Below are 18,785 nucleotides of genomic sequence, written 5' to 3'. Positions count from 1 at the left end.
TATGTGGGTATGGCTTGTGTGTGCGTGTAGCCATGAAAATGCATTATGCTAGTGTGTGTTTTTGTATGTCAGTGCAGCAGCATTAGGTAAGAAACAGTATCTCTGCATCCTTGACTCATGTAAAAATTAGTGATACAGAGGTGTGATGTGAGGCCCGGGGGTGTTCAGGGCCAGAGGCATGGTCACCTTCCATCTCAAGGTACTGCAGGTGACCATGCCTCAACAGGTTGAAGAATGCATATTACTGTAGTTACAACGTACTCACATTAATGCATTTGACAGCAGAGTGGTCCCTTTTTTGTGTGGTCACTTTGAAAATTCGTGGAGAATTCTCCAGAATTACTCCATATGATTTTTTTTTCCTGGCCCCCAGCGTCTGGGGTTGTAGGACATCTGTTACCCCAAACACTTAAGGTGGTGTACTAAGTATTTATAGTACTATGTATGCATTCTTTATTGGTGAGGCTAGAAGGGACGCCAAGGTGTTCCTTTCAGAAATGTACTGTTCCAGTCCTGTCGAATAAGAAAATCCATAGGAAACTCATAAAATGAACACTGAAGGGATCCGGTCAGGGTGGGAATTCCATCTACACCTAACATTTCCCTATTGTGATTGTACCCTGGTGATTTAAGGAAGAATTGCAGTAAAACACCCAAAAGGTTTTCTATAATGGCCCAAAATGTTGAAATCAGGGAAGTTCATCGGTGAGCCATTCCGTAAGGTTATCTGAGTTTTTTGTGTTTTTTATTATTAAAGGCCAAGGTGGAATTGGCTTCTCGTGCAATAATCGGTCACATGACACATAGCAAGTTTGATGTTGAAATATTAAGCAATTTAATTGAGATAAGAGTGTAATGGGGAGAAAACATAATCTGTAGACAATTTTGCTGATATTTGTTTGATGTGGGTGAAATACGGTTAACATAATAACCATTCTGTGCTTGGGTCAAGGTCAATAAAAAAAAATAAGATTCATGAAAAATATCAAGTGTTTATCTATCGGTGTGGAGATGATGTGTAGATTATGTTTTAAGAGGAATCAAGTACGTATTTTGGGGAGATTGTTTCTCCCCAAAATTCTTGGGGAGCCAATAAACCTTTTTGTAAGGGATTTAGTGATTCCACTTTCTGTCATTCCCGGGTAAACTTTTTGATATTTGTGGTAATTACTAATTTAAAAGAAAGCTCTACGAAAACGAAATGTGGCTTAGATGTTTTTTTTTTGTTTTTTTTTTCTGGGAATGAAGCTTGGATATGTTGAAATAATACTGCAGAAAATCATGGAATTGGGAGAGTCAAGGACAGGTATGAAAGTAGTGTTGTGACCTCCATGACCCAAAACCCATCACAGCTCATCATGCTAATACCCAAATGGGGTCCTCCATGATATCCTTTCACATTCAGTAAACGATTACTTCTAAATTATATACCGTATTTGCTCGATTATAAGACGACCCCCCCCAAATCTGAATATTATTTTAGAAAAAAAAGGAAAAGTCTGATTATAAGACGACCCTATAGGAAAACAGTTTTACCAGTAAATATTAATTCATGTAAACTATTTTTTTTGTTTTTATTTACCAACCTGCCCCAGTTATGCAAATTTGCCCTCAGGCATGCCTTATACCCTCCTATATGCCACTCTGCCCCATAATATGCCTTTTAACCCCCTATGTGCCACTCTGCCTCCAGAAATGCCTTATACCCTCCTATATGCCACTCTGCCCCATGATATGCCTTTTACCCTCCTATATGCCACTCTGCCCCATGATATGCCGTTTAACCCCCTATGTGCCACTCTGCCTCCAGAAATGCCTTATACCCCAATATGCCACTCTGTTCCATTAAATTAACATGGGCTATTCAGCTTTATTAAAGAGAGCAAAGTCTAATTGGCATATGTTGGCCTACGTGGGACGCAATTTAAACGCAAACATGGAAACCAATATAATGTTGAATGCATTAGAAGAAAAAGTGAAATTATTCCAATTATCTCTACTGTGTTAACAGCCAATGATTATATGCGGGATGTATAAACACAGCTAGGAAATTTCCAGCACTGCGACTTTGGAGCTCCATGTCCTCCCCATCCATATGGGAGGCAGGGCCGGCCCAAGACAAAATGCCGCCTGGGGCGAAGTTTAAAATGACGCCCCCCCCATTATCTACCCTTCCTCTCCCTGCCGCCCCCCCCATTATCTACCCTTCCGCTCCCCCCCGTACTTACCTTACAGCAGTCCTGCGGTGAGTCTCCCTGCTCGGTCTCGGTGCCGGCTTGTAATGCTGAGTGCTCAACATTACAAGCCGGCACTGAGACCGAGCTAGAGGGCTCGTAGAGGAGAGAGAGAGGGGCGCCGAGGGGGTACTGATAACTGAAGTGAAAACCACTCGGCACCCCTCTCTCTCTCTTCTCAGCTTTAAAAAAAAAAAAAGGGCTTGGGGCGGCAAAAGTGCCCCTGGAGCGGTTGCCCCACTCGGCTCCATTGTCGGGCCGTCCCTGATGGGAGGGGATAGCGTGAGTTAGGAAGATGGACTTTGCCCATGATTGAAATCGGCGGTGATTTCCGGAGCCTCCGGTACAAACCGGGAAAGTTAATTCTAGAAACGTGGCTTAGCTTCGTGGAGAGTTCTCCAGAATTACTCCATATGATTTTTTTTTCCTGGCCCCCAGCTTCTGGGTTTGTAGGACATCTGTTACCCCAAACACTTATGGTGTTGCTTTTGCCGAGGTGGTTTACTAAGTATTTATAGTACTATGTATGCATTCTTTATTGGTGAGGCTACAAGGGACGCCAAGGTGTTCCTTTCAGAAAGGTACTATTCCAGTCCTGTCAAACAAGAAAATCCATAGGAAACTCATAAAATGAACACTGAAGGGATCCAGTCAGGGTGAAAATTCCATCTACACCTTACATTTCCCTATTGGTGTAGTCAACCTGGTGATTGTATGTAGAATTGCAATAAAACACCCAAAATGGTCCAACATTTTGAGATCAGGGAAGTTCATCGGTGAGCCATTCCGTAAGGTTATCTGAGTTTGTTGTGTTTTTTATTATTAAAGGCCAAGGTGGAATTGGCTTCTTGTACAATAATCGGTCACATGACGCATAGCAAGTTTGATGTTGAAATGTTAAGCAATTTAATCGAGATAAGAGTGTAATGGGGGGAAAACATACGCTGTAGACAATTTTTGCTGATACTTGTTCGATGTGGGTGAAATACAGTTTACATTCTGTGCTTGGGTCAAGGTCAATAAAAAAAATAAGATGGAGATGATGTGTAGATTATTTTTTAAGAGGAATCAAGTATGTATTTTGGGGAGATTGTTTCTTTTTTGGCCAAATGTTGGTATTCACCTTTTGAAATGTACACTTCTGTGTCCTGACCCCCCCCCCGGCCTTCTACAAGCCATAACTTAGCGCCTTTTTACCTAAAATAACGTTCTCTTATTCCACCTCTCTCTCTCTTCTTAGCATTTCTAACACTATTTATTTACTGTAAGGGTTTTGATTATTTTCTAAAACATTTTATGTATAAAGTATGATGTCACCGGATTATGATCCATATAACCTCTACGATTAGATAACTGATTTTAGATGTTTTTTTTTATGTTGATGGACATTAAAGAAAATCAGACTATGAATAGAACCAACGCCCAGTGTGACGTCAGCACTGTGAAGAAGCCTCCGATTGGCGAAATGCGTTGTGGAAATATCCGGCCTGCGGTAATCGCGCGGGGATCCTGATCGAAACGGAACATCACTGACGAGACAGAAAGACAGGCAAGTTTCTGCAGAGGAGCCAATAAACCTTTTTGTAAGGGATTTAGGGATTCCACTTTCTGTCATTCCTGGGTAAAGTTTTTGATATTTGTGGTAATTACTAATTTAAAAGAAAGCTCTACGAAAACGAAATGTGGCTTAGATGTGTGGTTTTTTTTTTAATCTCAAAATGAGGCTCGGATCCCGCTGAAAGTATTGTGGGAATGAAGCTTGTATATGTTGAAATAATACTGCAGAAAATCATGGAATTGGGAGAGTCAAGAACAGGTATGAAGGTAGTGTTGTGACCTCCATGACCCAAAACCCATCACAGCTCATCGTGCTAATACCCAAATGGGGTCCTCCATGATATCCTTTCACGTTCAGCAAACGATTACTTCTAAATTATATACCGTATTTGCTCGATTATAAGACGACCCCCCCAAATCTGAATATTAATTTAGAAAAAAAGGAAAAGCCTGATTATAAGACGACCCTATAGGAAAACAGTTTTACCAGTAAATATTAATTCATGTAAACTATTTTTTTTGTTTTTATTTACCAACCTGCCCCAGTTATGCAAATTTGCCCTCAGGCATGCCTTATACCCTCTTATATGCCACTCTGCCCCATAATATGCCTTTTAACCCCCTATGTGCCACTCTGCCTCCAGAAATGCCTTATACCCTCCTATATGCCACTCTGCCCCATGATATGCCTTTTACCCTCCTATATGCCACTCTGCCCCATGATATGCCGTTTAACCCCCTATGTGCCACTCTGCCTCCAGAAATGCCTTATACCCTCCTATATGCCACTCTGCCCCATGATATGCCTTTTACCCTCCTATATGCCACTCTGCCCCATGATATGCCTTTTAACCCCCTATGTGCCACTCTGCCTCCAGAAATGCATTATACCCTCCTATATGCCACTCTGCCCCATGATATGCCTTTTACCCTCCTATATGCCACTCTGCCCCATGATATGCCTTTTAACCCCCTATGTGCCACTCTGCCTCCAGAAATGCCTTATACCCCCCTATATGCCACTCTGTTCCATTAAATTAACATGGGCTATTCAGCTTTATTAAAGAGAGCAAAGTCTAATCGGCATATGTTGGCCTACGTGGGACGCAATTTAAACACAAACATGGAAACCAATATAATGTTGAGTGCATTAGAAGAAAAAGTGAAATTATTCCAATTATCTCTACTGTGTTAACAGCCAATGATTATATACGGGATGTATAAACACAGCTAGGAAATTTCCAGCACTGCGACTTTGGAGCTCCATGTCCTCCCCATCCATATGGGAGGGGATAGGGTGAGTTAGGAAGATGGACCTTGCCCTCGATTGAGATCGGCGGTGATTTCCGGAGCCTCCGGTACAAACCGGGAAAGTTCATTCTAGAAACATGGCTTAGCGCAGATCATTTGCATTGGTGGTGTATTAGTGAATCCAATTCCCAAGGTCAAGTCGACCTCTGCAACCCCAGGAGGAAGACAAAATGTGAACTTCTGAAGTAGGCTAGTAAAAAAGATAAAGAGCTCCATTTTTGCCAGGTTCTCTCCTGCGCAAACCCTGCGACCTGCAGAATGAAGAACACAAACTTTTAATTTCATAATTTCATGACATAGCTAATATAATAATAATTGTTATAAGCATGAACGGCATTAAACCTTGCTCATATTTCAGAGAATCTATGAATAAGTTGAGATAAAAAGTTTAATTTTAAATAAACTAATTTTAAAATTAAAAACATTTTTACATTTTCTTGAAAAAAAAAGAAGAAAATTACCTGCTGAAAATGGCATAAAAGCATCTTTTTTTAAGAAATTTCCTTCTGCATCTAGAAAATTATTTGGATTAAATTCATCTGGATAATCAAATTGTGTCTTGTCTCGCAGGACGGATGAGAGCAATGGAATTATACATGTTCCCTGGATTAAAAAACAAGAGAAATAAAAAAAAGGAGAAAGGGCATTCTTTCTCACTCAAAAAAAGCATTATGAGGAATATATTTATATATATATATTAATTATGGTCAAATCATACTGTTTATTAGATGTTCAAGAACGTACAAATTACCAAGAGCAAAAAATTCTAATAAAGAAGGCTTTTAAATCTTAAAACGAGGTCTATGGAATGTTTAATGTTCATTACATCACAACATGCGTCTCTTTTTCATTTCACCGTCAATGTTTATCAGAATAAAATAATGGATTTTGCCAGTGTCTCAAATGTATAGAGCAGGAATATTCAATAAAATTTGAGTACAATTGAGTTGGTAAACTCTTTGCGAAGCTTGGGTATGCATAGAATTTACCCATCATTCTGTGCCCCGAGAGATATAGGGTTAAAGAGCGAACACAGGAGCACTTTACCTTCTAGTCCTTATCTATCCTAAAATCTGGACTAAAAAATGAACAACAAAAAAAGAGTTTTGACTGTACTGGTTACAAAGTATCTGATATACATACACCTGCAGGACTAGCTCCACCTAGTGGCCGAGCACTGGATTGCAAGGTTTATATTCCCTACCTCTCTCCTCTGTCAGTCTCATAATTTGCTGCCTGTATGTTTCATGATTCCGTTTAAGAATCCGACTTCAACCTACAAATCTCTCTCTCTATCTCTCTCTGCCTCTGTTTTTCTTATATATATATATATTTCAGAACATAATTCATAGTAAATATAAAACACGGTAAAAACTTACTTTTGGAATAAAATATCCCTTAAAAGTGACATCTTTCGTAGTTTCATGGGGCACATTCAGCGGAACAATATCTGCGAATCTCTGTATTTCATGTATGACTGCATTAGTATATGGCAATAGTCCACGGTGATTCCAATTAGGCTGCGCTAGTCCTACTACTTGTGAGATTTCCTTCTGGACCTTTTCTAAATAAGAAAAAAAATGCATATTTATTATTATCATTAAAAAGGGAATGTGACTTTAGGGGGAAGGGGACAGGGCTATAATGCCCCTCTAAGCACAAGTGCAGGGGGCAATTACTGAACACCACAGGAGCAGTTTACCACCCACCCTCCCCCTTGTTTTTTTGGCTGTGTGTTTCCATTTTGGCTGGTGTTTTCTTCCCCCCTTTCCCTCTTTTTCTTTTTTTGCAGGATCCGTTTTCTTTGCTGATGGCGGAGGAGTTCCCTGGAGAAGTTTGAAGGATAATGGGAGTGGGAGTTGATGGTTTTGGTTAGAGGTTAGAGTTAATGCCCTCCCTGAACAGGATTAAGCAAAGCGTTAAGGTGGAGCTCCCCTATCCGACCCGCGGTCGTTTGGACGATTGCTGGTATCCGGCGGAAGGGGTAGTGTGAAGCCATTGTCTGCGTTTAGGTTGGGAACCCTCAGCTGATTGTTTGTACACAGATGTACAGAAGCCTGTATAGTATTTATACAGAGGTTATTATTAAAGTGGTTTTAAATAATTTATAAAATGTTAAATAAAGTTATGTTGAGACTTTTGCTAAATAAATGTCTCGGCCTTTTCTAAATCCTGCTGGTGTCTGAGTTTTATTTCGGGTTTGGGAAATGGGGAACCTCCTGGGTGTGGGCAGTGCAAGGGTCATGAAGTTCTGTCCCTTTTCCTCCCCTTACAAATGGCTGCCAGTATCTGAGCCCGATCTGCTAGGCAGAACACCCTGACTCCTTATCATACTGCCAGTAGGAAACAATAGAATGGTTCAGTCTTAATCATCCAGTCAGACCTGCTGATTAATGAAAGTCTATGGAGGAATGGACTTCATTAGCATTGCCATAAAGCATCAGCTCAGTGTGGTGTTTGAGCAGGGAAAGTCAGCTAAAATATCACACGACTGACAGCAATGGCGGCCTCCGGGTCTACAAATAAATTTGAACAAAAATATATATTACCATATATTGTTTAATGCCGACCTACATTACTGTATGGGACTTTTCCTTTAAGATGGCTGCTCCCATGGTAGGCACATAAGGGTTTTTTTAATAGAAATATTTTGTTTATTTCAAAAGCGGCATAAAATGTAGGATTTGTAAAATTTTACAAGCTTGTAATTCATGATATATTAATAAACACATAAATATTGAATTCATAGTTTAGTTTTAAGTTATTCTGACTTATATTCACTGGCTTTGGCAAATAATATATTTTCAGAGCGGACAACTATTACACAAAGGTTCCCAGATAAGCTAGAAAATCTCCCAAATGCGTAACTCAATATAAATAGATGAAACATTGATATCATATATTAATAACATTAAATGCTTTCTTTAAGCTTCATCTTGTATTTGTATCATAGACACAACTACCCATATAATAAAATAATAGTGATATGATAAGGAATAATCATTAACAATAAAATGTTTATTAAATATGCTAAAATATGATATTCAATTCTAAAAAATCAATAAGAAATACCTTGGATTTCTGGATATTTAATCATAAGAAGTAGACCCCAGCGGAGGGTGGTTGATGTTGTTTCCATTCCAGCAGAAAACAAATTTCTTACAAGAAAGAGTAAGTTTTCTTCATGGAAATACTTTTTCGAGACTTCTGTACCCTAAAATTAACAAGAGAATCATATTTTTTTTCTCTTTTATATGGCAATAGCCTATTAGGGCACACTTTTGTGTCACATGACAATTAAGTGTCCCTGGCAAAAAAAATAAAAAAATATATTTGCCTAAATAATTTTTTGGTAAAGTTTTAGAATATTTAGTCATAGCTGATCAACTTCAACTAAAAGCTCCATTTTCTCTTGGGCTACTATGGCTAGATCCATTTTTCTTATTGGGAATAAGAATGATGGCGATGATTCTTCTAATGCTGCCTTCAGTTACAAATGTGTTAAAACTCAGTTTTAAACAATGAGCGGAAAAGTGAAGTATTACTATCCACTAGTGGATGGGGAGTGGGTGGGAGGTGATGGTGGTGTATCCATGCTTCCTCGGGGTAGAAAGAAGAAACCGACCCCACAAGGGAAAGCATGGCTTCTCCCGGAGACTCTGCATCAAAACTGAAAGGTTAATTCTTACACCTATATATATAACATGATAATCATTTTTTACAGGCGGGAGCTGCCATCTTACTGCTGCTGTATCACATACTTTAAATACCTGCCCTAACATAATACATTTGTGATAATAGCTTTACAGAGAAACTGCATGGCTGTAAGCAATCGCTAGTGCCTCACTATGCAGGTAGAGTCCACTTCCTGCTTGGGCTAACAGTGGGATTCCGGCGCATTGTCCATTGAGGGATCATGGGCATACCCGGGAACTTTCCGGATTTGACCGCTTCTCCAGTCCTCCGGGTCAAGACTCGAATTCTCCGGGTTGCGGGGTCTTGACACGCCTGCTCCCGCCTATTTTCCCTAGAATTATGGGTGTTTCCAGCAGACGTCAGTGGGATCGCCCCCGACGTCAGCGGGACCGCCCACCGATGTACACAGGACCGCCCACCGACGTACGCAGGACCGCCCACTGACGTCAGTGTGCAGTCCTGGCCGCGTCCCGCAAGGGAAGGCTCCGGGTAGCCGGAGGCCAAGAGTTCCCAGGTATGATCATTGGAAATGAAAGACAATTAGCATAAAATGCTCTTGCTATGTCTTTGGTCATCGTCACAGCTAGTAAATCTAAATTAGAATAACAAAAACATTTAACTTATTAAAATTATGGATATATATCACATGTAAGAGTTCCCCTTTTAAGCAGTTGGGTATAGAGCTCACAAAATGTCCTTTCATGTCTACCTTTTGTCAGCCTGTCCCCGAAAGGAAGCAGATTGATGCCCGCGGGGGTCAGCATGGCCAGAGTGAGCCCTGACTTTGGAGCCAATTTTTGGTAAGTTGAGGGTGGGGTTTAGGGGGTAGTTACTTAAGGGGTTGTGACACGAGGCTGAGGGACATTTTGTAGTCGCCTTACCCTGTGTTGTTTGTCCTGCCCTCCCCCCTCTTTGTTGTGTTAGGTTGGGGTATTTCTGCTTACCAGACATCTAGGGGGTGTGAATGCTCTGGCGGAGAGCATTTGGCGGGGGGTTCCCAGTAGGTGGTGCTGGGAGCCTCAGATTTGGGTTTGGGCATCTTGGTATGTCTTTCCCTGTGTGGTGGTTCCTAGTTTGCCTGGTAGGCTTTATGGGTTTTGTTAATTATTTAAGGCTGCTGCCTTTTCAACCCAATTTTCTGGTGTCTGTCGTTACTGGGATAAGGTAAATTGAGTGGGGGCTTGACCCGGAGATCGGGGGTACTCCAGTCATAACATGACGTTGGAAGAAGTTAGCAGTGAGGATATATATATAGTCACAAGTTTGAAAATCACACAAAACTAGTACCTCGTTTTGTCGAACCAGGAATGTATCAATGAAACTCCTCTGGTCGTCTACATCTAAATTATTTAGATGCTGGACAAATTTGCTTTTAATGAAGGCACAAAGTTCTTTCACATTTTTCAGAATAGTTTGATGACTTCCAGGAAGAAATCCGAAATACGGAAATACATTATATATCTATAAAAATTACATAGGAAAAAGCAAGTAAGGCCAGTAAAGTGGAGACATCAAAACTTCATCAACAAAGCCCTTATTGGTCACCGTCTAAGAGCAGCTTGAGCAGCAACCTGCATATTTGTGAAAATACTTTGTTTTGTATTACTTGAATCATGTTAAATATTTCATTATAATAATGCAATATTAATAATACAACCATTTTGTTGCTGAGAGTCACTAATCTAGTCTAATCCTTTGTGGTGGGCTATTTAAGGGCTAATATGTAATTTTGAAAATCCCCATGTATGTAAGCATAGGGTATGTGAAGGAGGTAATTTCACTTTTATTAAATCTTTGTTTGGGCTCCACATCTTACACACCATGAATCCAGCAACATCTTGAAAACAATAGTCTCTTCCTTATATTATTCTATGCCAATAATGTTTGATATTTGGGAAAGATTAAATTGTCATTAATTACAATTTTTTTCCCAAACTAGAGCAAAAAACAATAGGAAACCAGAATTTTTAAAATTACAAAAGAGCTAAACTTCGGAACATGGTCAAAGAATGGTTTTAATTGATTGTTCTAAATGTCCATTTTGCCTTAAATCTGTTTTCGTGCACAAAAATATTACCGAAACTGACGGAGCTCCCAGAAGTCTCACGTTCTCATTGACCAGACTTAAGAGGTTTGTAAATGTTTGGTCCTCGTAATCCATGCGCTGTCCAAGTAGGATGGCAACTATAATATTGGCAACTGCGGCATTCAGTATCATAGTGCACTCAAAGGGTTTACCTGTTAATGCCGAATAAAGGACAACCATAAATACATGGTAAAGAATACAGTTAAGAAGATAATACAGACTTCTTTATATATGGTTGTGTGTGGCAACTTTGACCACCTTTTCGTTCTTTTCTATATTCCCCCTTGGAAAAAGCCTTTCACAATTATACATTTACTATACCTTTTAATGATTCAAAATGTCTCAGCAAGTGGCCACCTTCCTCATTGATTTTCTCCTCTATGCCGCTCTTCCCCATTCCAAAGTCACGTAAGGTTGTGATAGTGAACCTTCTCATTACCTTCCAGTTTTCTCCTTGTGAATGAACAAGTCCTAAATTACAGAATTAAATGTTTAGGAGAATGGAAAAATAAAGTAACATAATGAAAGAACCAACATTTTCCCACAATATATATATACATATATATATTATGCAAATGGTCCAAAAGGATTTGGACACATTTTTCAGTTCTTATGGGCCATTCATTTTCAGACAATGAACTACATTTCCTGCCTGTTTGTTTTATATGAAAATCGGGGATCATTTTAAATTTGGGAATTAAATTTGTTGTCCTACGCCCACATTTACTCAAACTCTCTTAGAGCCTCGCTCTCTCATGTTCTCATTTTCGTTCACTCTCTTTCATGCTCTCTGAATGTCCCCCTACCTTGTCCAGTTGTTGGAGAGGAGATCAACAGAAGCTCGGTCATTTTGGCGGAAGTTTAAATTAGGTTATCTTAAGGCAAAATGGCGAAGCCGCCAGTGACACCCTCTACCCCGTCTGTCCAATCGGGGTTGAAGACGTCACTGGATGCTCCGCCATTTTGGCGGAAGTTTCCACTGGGAGGTTATGTCCAAATTCAGTACAAATTCAGCCACTGCCTAATATTCTCTTCAAATACCAGTGTTGTAATGCCTACTTAATCCTCAGTAAGGCTGCCTCTCATGGTGCCACTGGTGGAGTCAACGTAGACATAAATAAATATGTCACTAGGACGAACCTTTAATGTAACTGAATCTAGGGTTCGACATGAAGAGTAGACATATACTAGAAAGCTTCACGTGGCAAGATATTAAAACAATTTGGAATTCACAGAGAATTAACTTTAAAAGTCATGTAAGGTCACCTAGAACAACAATGTTGGACCGTGACACGTGAAGCCTGTGCCCAAGGGTTAGGAGGGACAATATGTATCACAATTTTGATCATGTGATATAACTTGTGACATAAAATCATGCTGATTGAAGTTCGGCTTCTCAGATATCTGTATATGAATATATATTATTATATATTTTACTGCTTTTACTTCTCATTGTATGTGCAGTTTGTGTTAATTCAAATATCCATAATGTCCCCTATTACTGTGTTCACTGTGTATTCCCTTTACATAGTTAAATGTTTCCATCACTTCTCTCCTTTCTCTGCTTTTCTCCAAGCTATACATATAGAGTTTCTTTAGTCTTGTCGGGATTCAGCCCCAGCCTTGCAAACTGCCAGGCGTGGCCGCCCCTTGAAGAGGTCTGCCTGGAGTTGAACTCCTCTTCACAGCTCCCTGCCTTGTGCCCTGTCCAGTGGGCTTCTTCTTGGGTGTGAGGTCTGACCAGAGATTTGTAAAGCGGCAGAACCTCATGCCTCCTCCTGCTACTAATGCCAGTCATCTTCATCAGGACTTAACTTATCTTGTTCACACTTGACCTTTATAGAATAGATCCTTCTGTCCCTCTTTGTTCTCCTTCTCTCATGTATCACTATCCTTCTCTCTCTTTCTCACTCTGTATATATATATATATAAATATATATATATATATATATATATTTATTTATATATATAGTTCTAGAATTGCCAGAATTTATGTTTTGTCTTGTTTTCTCTTATAACATGGTTGGGAATGGATATGTATAATCCTCTTATATCATTTCCCTGGCTTGATTGTTTTCTTAATTGTTGAGGTATTGTGTAAATGAAGATCTCGTACATACAGCTCAGTGGAAATCTGTTAATTTATACTTGACAAGTGATATCCCTGAAAACTAAAGAATAAGCATTCTTTAGCCTGTGGTGCTTGGGAATATGGGGCGACTATTATTCCAGGTGCAAAAAAAAACCCTGATATATACAAGTTATTTGGATTTCATATCAATCTTTCATTCATTACTGTATTCTTTGCATGAAATTGTGCACTAAAGCGAGTGTTTGATCAACATTGAAAACCTTACTATTTAACAAAACAAAATAACTGATTTGGATTTTTTTTTTTATAATGCCATTGACTACGATTAGTACAAGTTAAACCAAAACACAAAATCAAATCTAAACAGTTGCTTTTGAATTATAATATGCCATTGGACTTAAGAGGCATTTAGCAGACAATAACCAGGACAGGGAGAAACCAGGAAAGGAAGTTTTATTTAGTGGACGCTCCCCTGAAAACATGGACGCCCGCTTTAAGTTGATGGCCAAGCTTTGTGGGGAAAATAGTTGATGTTTGGGAATAGAAATAAATGACCTTACCCAGCCCTTTGTCCATCTTTTTAAATATCGGCAAAAGACACCGTTCCCCGAACTCTTCAGCATGGTTCACCAGAGCATCTTTTACGGTTTCGTATCCAGCCAGGACCACCATTTTTTTCATGCCCATCTGAACGCTGAACACGGGGCCATAGGTTTTGGATAGCTTGAGTGTAAGAGAGTATTAGAGAATAGTAAAATGGAAAGTAGCATTTTGGCAGCAATGATGTTTATTGAATTGAGTGGTAAGAGTAAAGGGAAACTGTTTTTAACATGACAGAATCATTCTGTGGTTTGGACTTCTTGTTTTCCAATCAGTCCATTTAATTTGAAGATACTTGTTTTATGTTAGAGAAGCCGATATCAAGAAGTGTGTTCTACCCGAAACCAAATCTCATAACCTCTCCGGTTCTCGCCTGAAGACTTGCTGTTCCGGATCACCACGGCAGTAGTGTGGAGACTCCCTACTACGTAAATTTTTCTGCGTTTGTAGCTAGTCCCAAAGAGCAAGGGCATCGGATAGCCAGAGCCTGGATGCTCCCAGGTATGCAAATAGGCCTAGGCCCCTAGCAATAGTTCCAAGAGAGCATCAGGCTGTTGGCCACCAAACCAAGAACCAACCACCCAATTGGGCCATCAGGTTTCCTGTTCACTGCCGCTCAATGGGAAGATCTTTGGATCGACCCATTTAGCTGGCAATGCTGCCCAGGGTCAGACCTAGGGCGGCATCAAATATAAATACCTTACAGCAGATATATATATATATATGGCTAAAGGTTGCAAAACTTGAAAACCTGAAAAGAGAGTGAAAGAGAAGAAAGAGAACAAGATAGGAGAGAGAGAGAGAAGAAGAAAAAAAAAAGAAAGAATGAGGAGGAGGAAGTGATGAAAAAAAGGGAGAGGGAAAGACAGAGAGAAAATAAAAAAGAGAGAGAGCTGGAGTAACAGATCAGGTGAGTGTGTGGTGCTCTTGGCTAGTGGCCCAACAGACATTTGCTTGGCATGCCAGATGGTCAGTTGAGGCCTGGGGAGAGGAGAGCGAATAAAAAAAAACGAGAAAGAGAAAAATGAGAAGAAAGGAAGAGAGAAAGAAGCAAAAGAGAGAGAGAAAAAAAACATTTAATGACTGGGCCCATGCGCTATTTACTAAAAAAGGTGTTAATTAAGAATATCGAAAACGTTAGAACTCGCTTTCATTCATAATTTTCGTTCACATGGCTTATATATATAGTATATGAAACTCTACGTTATACATACATTATATTACATACATTACATTATACATATATAACATGAGCAAGGCTATGTTTAGGATGTATGGTATTGGCAAATTTTAGCACCTAACAGGGTTTGTTAAAGGCCTTGGATAAACCCATGGCTTTTATCCCCAATTTGCTCAGCGTATGTGCTACACACTGCAGATAACGTGGTTAATATTTATTAAACATCTGGCCCTAGCTAACTGCGAGACAGAAAAAAACGACATTGTCATTCTAGATCAACAACAAAAAACAAAGGTCAAAACATCCGAGGAAGAGTATGTTAAGGTTCAATATCATTTTCACTGGGCAGCAACAGAAATTTAAATAGATGTAACAAATAAACAGAATTTCTATTGATATACAACAAAAATGGAAATATAACTGTGATTTCAGCCAGTGCGCGTAAACAGTCCTGCACTAAAAAGCAGAACACGATGGGAATCTAATTCAGAATCTCGCATTTTCGGTGGCTTTAAATAGAAACCCGGTCTTTTTTCTATGCCTAAAATCTGTGTCCAAATTCTGGAAATCAACCAATATTTAAACCTTTAGGTGGGGCTTTGGACAAAAAATACAAAATGAAATACAAAGTAAATAAAAACATCTATTATGTATATATGCTTGATATCCATTTTTGTATTTTAAGGAATAAATGTCTTAACGGTTGTATTTTCTTTCCTTCTTTCTTTCTCTCTTTCTGTCTTCATTCTATATCTCTTTCACTATTCTTTTCCATTCTCCATGCTTTCTTTCTTTTCCATTCTTTATCATTTCCTCTTTTTTTCCTTCCCTCACACTCATTCCCTGTCTCGCTTTCTAGGGAGTAGGGAGGATATATGTGATAGAGGGCTGAGTATTTTTTAAATTTCATATTTTTTTATTTTTTAATGTTTGATAAACATTATTGTATTTTAAGGAATAAATGTCTTAACAGTTCTTTCTTTCTTCATTTTGTATCTCTTTTGCTATTCTTTTTCATTCTTCATCCTTTTTTTCCTTTCTTTATCATTTCTTTCTTTCTTTCTAACTTCCCTCCTTCCTTTCTCTTTTTCCTTTCTTGCTTTTCTTTCTTTCTTTTTCTCTCTCTCTAGCTGTAAGTCTGCCTATATTTCTTGTCCCGACTGACTCTAAATCTTTTTGCCAACATTTATTACACTGAGGTGTTACAACTAAAACTGCAAAAATGAAAATCTAAATTAACAATCTGATGCCTTTTACTTTCTCCTTTTTCTGTCAATATCAAAATAATCCCTTACCTTTAAATAAGTCAGGTGAGGTTTTTTCAGATCTATGCAATGCAAATTTCCAATCAGCGGCAGACATCTGGGGCCAGGGGGAAAATTCTTCAATTTTCTTGAATTCCATTTGCTCAAAACATTAAAAATATATAGTAACGTCAAACCTAGGACAACAAACGTTGCTCCGTGGAAAGTCAATTCCATTGTTTCTTTCAAAGAGAGTATGTGTTGTGTTAATCTGTGGTTTAATGGCAAAACTGTGCTATATATGAGGTTTTATTTAAAATGCTCCTCCTCCTTTTTTTCCCTCATGTTTAGACGAAACAGAAATTTGCCAAGCAGGGTAATATTTAAGTTTGCCCTTCCAGCCCTCACTTGCACCTAAATGCATCTGGAAGCCTTTTACATGTTTGTCTGGTAACCATTAGAAATACGTGAGGGGATTATACAGAGTCCCCTCTCATCCGCTGGCACTTCCTGTTTCCCAAGTTCCATGGTTTGTAGGTGATATGTTTGGACACCTCATGGCCGCTCTCATGTGATATGCTCATTACCAGTTAGCTTCACCGCTGACTCAGCAACTATTCTGATGAAGGCTTACGAGACTCCCTCTGTACATGTGCAGAAATTGCTCCCATTGTTTTCAGCGGGAGCCCTTTCCTGCCACTGATTAAGCAGCCACTCAGTGGTGCAAAAATGGGGTGGGAGCTGCAGCTACTCCTAAAGGTAACTGCTTTAGTTATTGTTTTTAAAGATTTAGTAGGTTTAGGCTAACTATATTTTGCATTAGACTTGTACATTCAGATTTGTCCCAATTTCCGTAAGTATCAAAAAACACACACAGATTGCTGTTTTTTGATACTTACGGACATCTGCACCAATTCATTTTCCTGAAGAAGCCCAAGGGGCGAAACGCGTAGAAAGAAAGACTCAATTGGACTTCATTTTGATGGAATTTTAATCAAAACACCTGTATATGCACGTTGTGCATGAAAAAACTCTGAGTGCATTCCTATTGGTATATTTATTTTACCTGAAGATACTGCACTATTGTAAGTTTGTTTTTTAGATCTTCATTTGAAGAATATTAAAGCCTTTTACAGTCCTTATTGATGGGTTGGATTTATCTCTTTCACTTGTGAGTGCAACATATCACCTAATCATCATATTTGAACATACAATCTACACTATATTGTGTTGTTTTTTTCTTTTCCCTATATATGTACCTGCGCCCCATACATTTCTGGTTTGCTTGATGATAGTAGTCAGAAAACTAATTAAGTTGACAAAAAGGTTTTTTTTTTAACTTTTTCCCCCAACTATACCACCTCCAGGTATTACACAAAAAATACGGTGGTTAAATATGTACTAAAATACTATGCTACCAAAAATTATAACAGCTAATATGTTTCTAGATAATATCATTACTGGGTGTGCTTTCACAATCACATTATGTAGCAGTCTGCTTGTCAAGATGCCATAAAAGAGTTGACACAGGAGAAGTGAACGAGATACGACATGCAGTAATACTCTCTGCCTCCTCCTAAAACATAATCGCTGTGAGATAGGGCCAAACTGGGAATAAAAAAACAGCCCTGGAAATAATACAACACCAGCCCCATATGTCATCATTTCATTGATTTGCGCACATATTTGTGGGGTACTAGGCTGATGCAAACTCAAGCACACTGACTACTGTCAGCATGGTAGGGCCAATACGGTTGGTTATATCCACTTTCTTATCTAAGAAACAAGCAACAAGCAACTCATGGTATATTAGTGAACATATGAGTTTAGTGAATAGACCTCAATGCGTGGTAACATTATTGTGTAATGGCAGGACGGGGGCAGTTGTTATCGGCGCCCAATGGCTGCCTTGTCCCCTACACTATGGCATGGACCATCATGAAGTTGGGAAGTTATTAACCTGTAAAGCAAGAGTCTATGAAATAAATTGTTCTATGCATATGGTTGTAATCCCATTCTGAAATGATTGCGTAATTAATAGAAGGTGTGTGAGGAACAGGTCCAGTAGGTTTTTTTTTGACATACTGTATCTGTATTGAATTATATTAGCTCCCAACTTCCCCATCCACTGCAGAGGGTTTCCATTATCTATCAGCATAAATTAACCCCTTAATGACAAAGCCTGTACATGTACAGGCTCAAAATGTATTGTTTTCAATGGGTTTAGGGACCGCCAATTGTCCTTAAGGGGTTTAAAATCTCTGCTCCCATCTCCTCCAGGTTTCAGTTACATTTCCTGTGAACTGCAGAGGGCCTGGTGGTTTGGAAAACTCCATGCTGAGGCTGGATAAGCTGTAAATACAGTCTTTGTAACAATATCTTTACTCAAGCAAGTGACTCTTTCAGCACTTCTGACACCGTGTAGTGTTTTCTATGTGTAGTATTTAACGTGGAGAGCAGGAGCCAGCACTACTTGATAGTAGTTACACAGAGCAGTTCTTTATTCAGCTCAGATGCAAACATAACACTCCAACCGCAAACTGAAACTAAACTTAAAATGGCCGCCGACCATAGAGTTCCCCACAAACAGTCCAGAGTGTCCTTAAAGCAACAGTATACCACAGCCCCTGCAGGATTGAAAAAGTTTTCAATCACACGTGGACTACTTTGCCAGATCTACAAGCAAGTTTATTAATTTATATTTTTAATAATTAAGCGTATTTTCCTGTATATTTACCAAGTATGTATTTTGGGGAAATTGTTTAATTTTTGGCTAAATGTTGGT

General features: G+C 39.1%; 1 protein-coding gene across 1 annotated transcript; it reads right to left on the bottom strand.

The window, feature by feature from the left end:
• Positions 1–4,823: 4,823 nt before the first annotated feature.
• On the bottom strand, positions 4,824–16,299 carry LOC128482748 (cytochrome P450 2K4-like). Its single transcript, XM_053458637.1, has 9 exons — positions 16,052–16,299; positions 13,537–13,699; positions 11,206–11,355; positions 10,876–11,036; positions 10,086–10,259; positions 8,175–8,316; positions 6,482–6,666; positions 5,564–5,705; positions 4,824–5,353 (listed from the first exon to the last, which is right to left on the bottom strand). The coding sequence occupies exons 1-9, from the start codon at positions 16,235–16,237 to the stop codon at positions 5,172–5,174; spliced, it is 1,485 nt and encodes a 494-aa protein (XP_053314612.1). The 5' UTR covers positions 16,238–16,299; the 3' UTR covers positions 4,824–5,171.
• Between the last annotated feature and the right edge of the window lie 2,486 nt (positions 16,300–18,785).

The sequence above is a fragment of the Spea bombifrons genome, chromosome 3 (genome assembly GCF_027358695.1).
Source record: "Spea bombifrons isolate aSpeBom1 chromosome 3, aSpeBom1.2.pri, whole genome shotgun sequence".
NCBI classification, from domain to species: Eukaryota; Metazoa; Chordata; class Amphibia; order Anura; family Pelobatidae; genus Spea; species Spea bombifrons.
This window is presented reverse-complemented; position numbering and strand designations above follow the sequence as displayed.

Bases quoted from the DNA above. Each gene is read 5' to 3' on its own strand.
- LOC128482748 (XM_053458637.1), bottom strand. From the start codon at position 16,237: ATGGAATTGACTTTCCACGGAGCAACGTTTGTTGTCCTAGGTTTGACG. The intron at 10,260-10,875 runs GTAATATTTTTG...TAATTTTTATAG, and splicing joins TGGGAGCTCCGTCAGTTTCG to ATATATAATGTATTTCCGTA. The intron at 5,706-6,481 runs GTAAGTTTTTAC...TTTTTAATCCAG, and splicing joins AGGGATATTTTATTCCAAAA to GGAACATGTATAATTCCATT.